The sequence below is a fragment of the Olea europaea genome, chromosome 11 (genome assembly GCF_002742605.1).
Source record: "Olea europaea var. sylvestris chromosome 11, O_europaea_v1, whole genome shotgun sequence".
NCBI lineage: Eukaryota > Viridiplantae > Streptophyta > Magnoliopsida > Lamiales > Oleaceae > Olea > Olea europaea.
Window position 1 is genome coordinate 36,213,176 of NC_036247.1, and position 4,089 is coordinate 36,217,264.

Genomic DNA, 4,089 nt, shown 5'->3' on the forward strand with positions numbered 1-4,089 from the left:
TGTCTTTTAGTTTAGGAGGTAGCTTTTTCAATAAAATTGCACTGCATTCTTCGTTCAGGCAGACTATCTCATGTTCTTCCAGCTTTCTTTTGTTAGATAGGATCTCCTTCAAGAATTTAGCATAGCTGGGCATTTGGGCAATTGCATCTGCAAATGGAATATTGATGTGCAGTTTCTTGAATATCTCCACAAACTTGGCAAACTACTTGTCTAATTTCTTTCTCTGTAGCCTCTGAGGGAAGGGAATTGGTGGAACATAAGCCTTTACGGGGTTGGGTGCTCTCACTGGGGGTGTTTTTTTCCTTTTATCATCCTCGTTAGTTGGTTGTTCAGACTCTGCTTTTGTCCCAGCCTCTTCACCCATTACTTCTTTGTCCTTTCTGTCTGGTCTCTCACATGTATCTCTGGAAGTTGCACTCCACTTCTAGTCGTAATAGCTTGCACTTGCTCTTTTGGATTGACCATTGTGTTGCCTGACAATGTCCCTTGTGGGTGTTCTGTAAGCTGTTGAGCAATCTGACCAATTTGAGTTTTCAGCTTCTTAATGGATGCTTGCTGATTCTAAAAGTTAGTGTCAATCTACTGGAACACCTTGTCTGTCTTCTGCATGTACTGGTTGAACATCTCCCCCTGGTTTTTTCTCCTGTTGTGTATTGTTTGAACTGTACCCTTGCTGATTATACGACCATCTAAAGTTTGGGTGTTGTCTCCATCCTGGGTTATATGTTTGTGAAAATGGATTAAAATTTCGAGAGTCATTTTGAATGAAGTTGACTTGTTCCTCCAGAAAGCCCATAGATGTGCAATTTTCTGTTAGATAATTTGCCCCGCAGTTTTCGCAAGATGGGCCAGTTATCACTGCATGTGCTCCTTTTGTTTGTGACTTCACCAATAACTCTACTTGTTTTGTCAATGTTGCTATTTGGGCGTTGGTAGATGCTTTACTATCTAATTCATATATTCCCGCTGCTTTTGGAGGCACCACTCTTTCTGATGAAAACATGGAATGAGTAGTAGCAATCAACTCAAATAGATTTATACGTTGCTGAACTGATTTTCCTATGATCAATCCACCTACAGAGGAATCCACTTGAGATTTGGACAGTGGTGAAAGTCCCGTGTAGAAATACTACACTTGATTTCCAATAGTGATCCCATGATTTGGACACTTCCTCATCAACTCCTTAAATCTGTTCCATACCTCGTGGTAGCTCTCCCCATTTCTCTGTTGAAAAGTTTGAATTTCCAGTCTGATTTTTGCTAACTTAGCTGGTGGAAAGAACTTATTGCAGAATTTCCTAGTCAATTCCTCCCATGTGGTAATACTTCCATCCAATTCGGCATCCAGCCATTCCAATGCTGCATCTCTCAGTGTATAAGGGAATAATTGCAGCTTGATGGCGTCCTCATTAACTCCAGGAGCATGACAACTCTGGCAATTCCTGAGAAACCTTGAGATATGTGTGTTTGGATTCTCATGAGGTAACCCGTAGAATTGTAGAGTGTTGCTCATCAAATTAATCCAATCAGCTCGTATCTAGAAGTTGTTTACCCCAAAATCTGGATATACTATATTGGACCGCGCGGGTGCTGCTATAGGCATCAAAAACATAGAAATTGGCAAGTCCCCTTCATTTACTTCCCGTTGTTCTTGTTGTTGTGCTCTCGTGACCATTTGTCCAATTGGCTATATAGGGTTAGGATTGTTTAGATTATCAGCCATTTGATATTGCTATTTTTGTTTATGTTCCCTGCGTCTTCGTCTGAAGGTACGTTCTATTTTCGAATCAAACGGTTCAAGATTGTCATCTTGGGCACGGAGTATACAACGAGCACAGTTTTTTTTAAATAAAAGAAAATAAACAAATATAATAAAAATTAAAAATTAAAATATAAAAAAAATTAAAACTAAAAGTAATAGTCCCCGGCAACGGCGCCAAAAACTTGTTGTCAATTTTATCCCGCAAGTGGACGAATCGTAACAAATAGTAAAGTGGATCTTTTGGGTCCGGATTATCGTTCTCACGACGACTATACTTTAGTACTCAATTTATTATTCCTAACTCCTATTTGATGAATATAAATAAAAATATATATATTTGATTGACTGTGATTTTTAAATCTAACTACTAAAATCTCGGGAATATAACAGAAAATTAGTAAGAATTCAACTAATAAATGGAGATTAGGGCAGAACAACTTCACTTGTTGATCACCTTTATTTATAATATTGAGATTCATAAAATTAAAATAGTGTTCGGTCGAATTCTTTTATTGTATTCAACTTACCCCTCTCGAGTTTTCGTTGAGTCTACTTAATTAGTTCAATTCCATATCTCTATGCAAATTAAATTTAATTAAACGCAACATTGTTTTTAAGAATTCGCGCACGACCTCAGCAATCAATATAGGTACCTCTACACGTTATATCAATTGACCAGATTTTAACATATGATCTAAACAAATAATCCGCATCTCTACGCAATCATTGTTCACAAATCAACTAACTAGTGATCAAGTAATTAAATGCATTAAGAACAACATTAAAATCAACACATATTAAATAAAAGCACTAGAATCTTAATTGATGAAACAAAGGGTTCCAAAAGATTACGTTGTTCGCCCTAAATCAAATCTAGCTACTCATAATAATGGAAGAAACGCAAGATAAAATAATGGAAGACATCACCGGGATTAATTGATGAAACGTGAATGAATTTCCCAATTTTGCTCTAGCCGCCTTCTTTTCTGCCTTTGTTCCCGATGTAACATGATAAATTTTCCAAGTGAAACTGCAGTCCCTACTACTTGTTCAAAATTATCTTCGGTTTGTGTGTCTCTGTATATGTTTCGCAAGCTGCCACCTTGTTTGACTCCAACAACAACCGTCTTTAAATACCTCTGTCGATTCTCTCTTTTTCTTTCACAATTGAATTCCTCTCTCTCCCAGGATTGTACGTATATATATATATATATATATATATATATATATATATATATATATTGCACTTAAAGTCCTTAGTCTCTTCAATATAATAAATTTCAATCCTTGAGCCCTTTTATTCTTGTAACCCATGTATTCTTTAGTTCAATCCAAGTCCTTCACTTTCTAAATTATTCAATTTGACCTCCAAACATTTCAATCTTCGATTCATGGTCCGAATCAACTATTGAATTGTTACAACTTGGCCCCCAACTTTTCGATTTCGCTCTTTTTTGGCTTCATTCCTTAAATTCCTTTTTCATTCATAGGATTTCGCTCTTTTTTTGCTTCATTCCTTCAATTCCCTTTTCATTCATAGAATTTACATATTAAAAATAAGAAACAACAATTTAGAATATAATTTGTCAAAAGAACCATCAAATATCTTCATTTTAAGGTACCGAATAAGTGTATAAAATACACTTATCAGGTATAATTAACAAATTTCGTAAGTTTTATAAGGATTTGGAATGTCTTCAAATATTATAGTACTTCAACTACTCTCGTTTCTTCACTTGGTATATAACACCTTATGATATGTAACTAAGGATGACAATCAGGTTCGTCGGCTCAGACTGCCTGTGGCTCAGCTTGTAAAAAGCTCGAGCCGACTCGACTTGAGGCTCGGGCCGAGCACCATTTTTGAGTGCCAACAAAGCTCGAGCTAGCCCGTGTGGCTCGCCTACTCGATCTCATGGGCTTATATTAGTAGTATAAAAAAATTAATTTAGAAGGCAACAACATGCTGCCTAAAATAAGTAGCAGGTTGCTGTCTTATTTGATAAGGTAACAGAGGCTACCTTTTTTAAGGCAGCCTCTTGTCACGGACCGTAAGGTGATAACTTGAAGCTTGGTATGACACGAGAATGTCATGGCACAAAGTGAAAAAATGAGATAGATTTATGACAAATAAGGTCTAAGCTTCGGCAGTACATGGTGATGAGGGCATTGCCAAATTTAGTGGGAGATTGACTTACATCCCCCATGGTCATGGCTAATACGTACAGGTTGTGGTTGGAGAATTCGGGTAACGCAGGCAGTCCGTTACGGATGGACGGAAGTACTTGTGTCGACAGGGGATGCAGGCAGGACCAAAACAGGAACTG

The 4,089-nt window shown here is 37.2% G+C and overlaps 1 protein-coding gene across 1 annotated transcript; it reads right to left on the bottom strand.

Moving 5' to 3' along the window:
- Positions 1–363: 363 nt before the first annotated feature.
- LOC111404820 lies at positions 364–1,513 on the bottom strand. The gene is made up of 3 exons (XM_023033569.1): positions 1,168–1,513; positions 584–1,074; positions 364–516 (listed from the first exon to the last, which is right to left on the bottom strand). The coding sequence occupies exons 1-3, from the start codon at positions 1,511–1,513 to the stop codon at positions 364–366; spliced, it is 990 nt and encodes a 329-aa protein (XP_022889337.1).
- Positions 1,514–4,089: the final 2,576 nt, after the last annotated feature.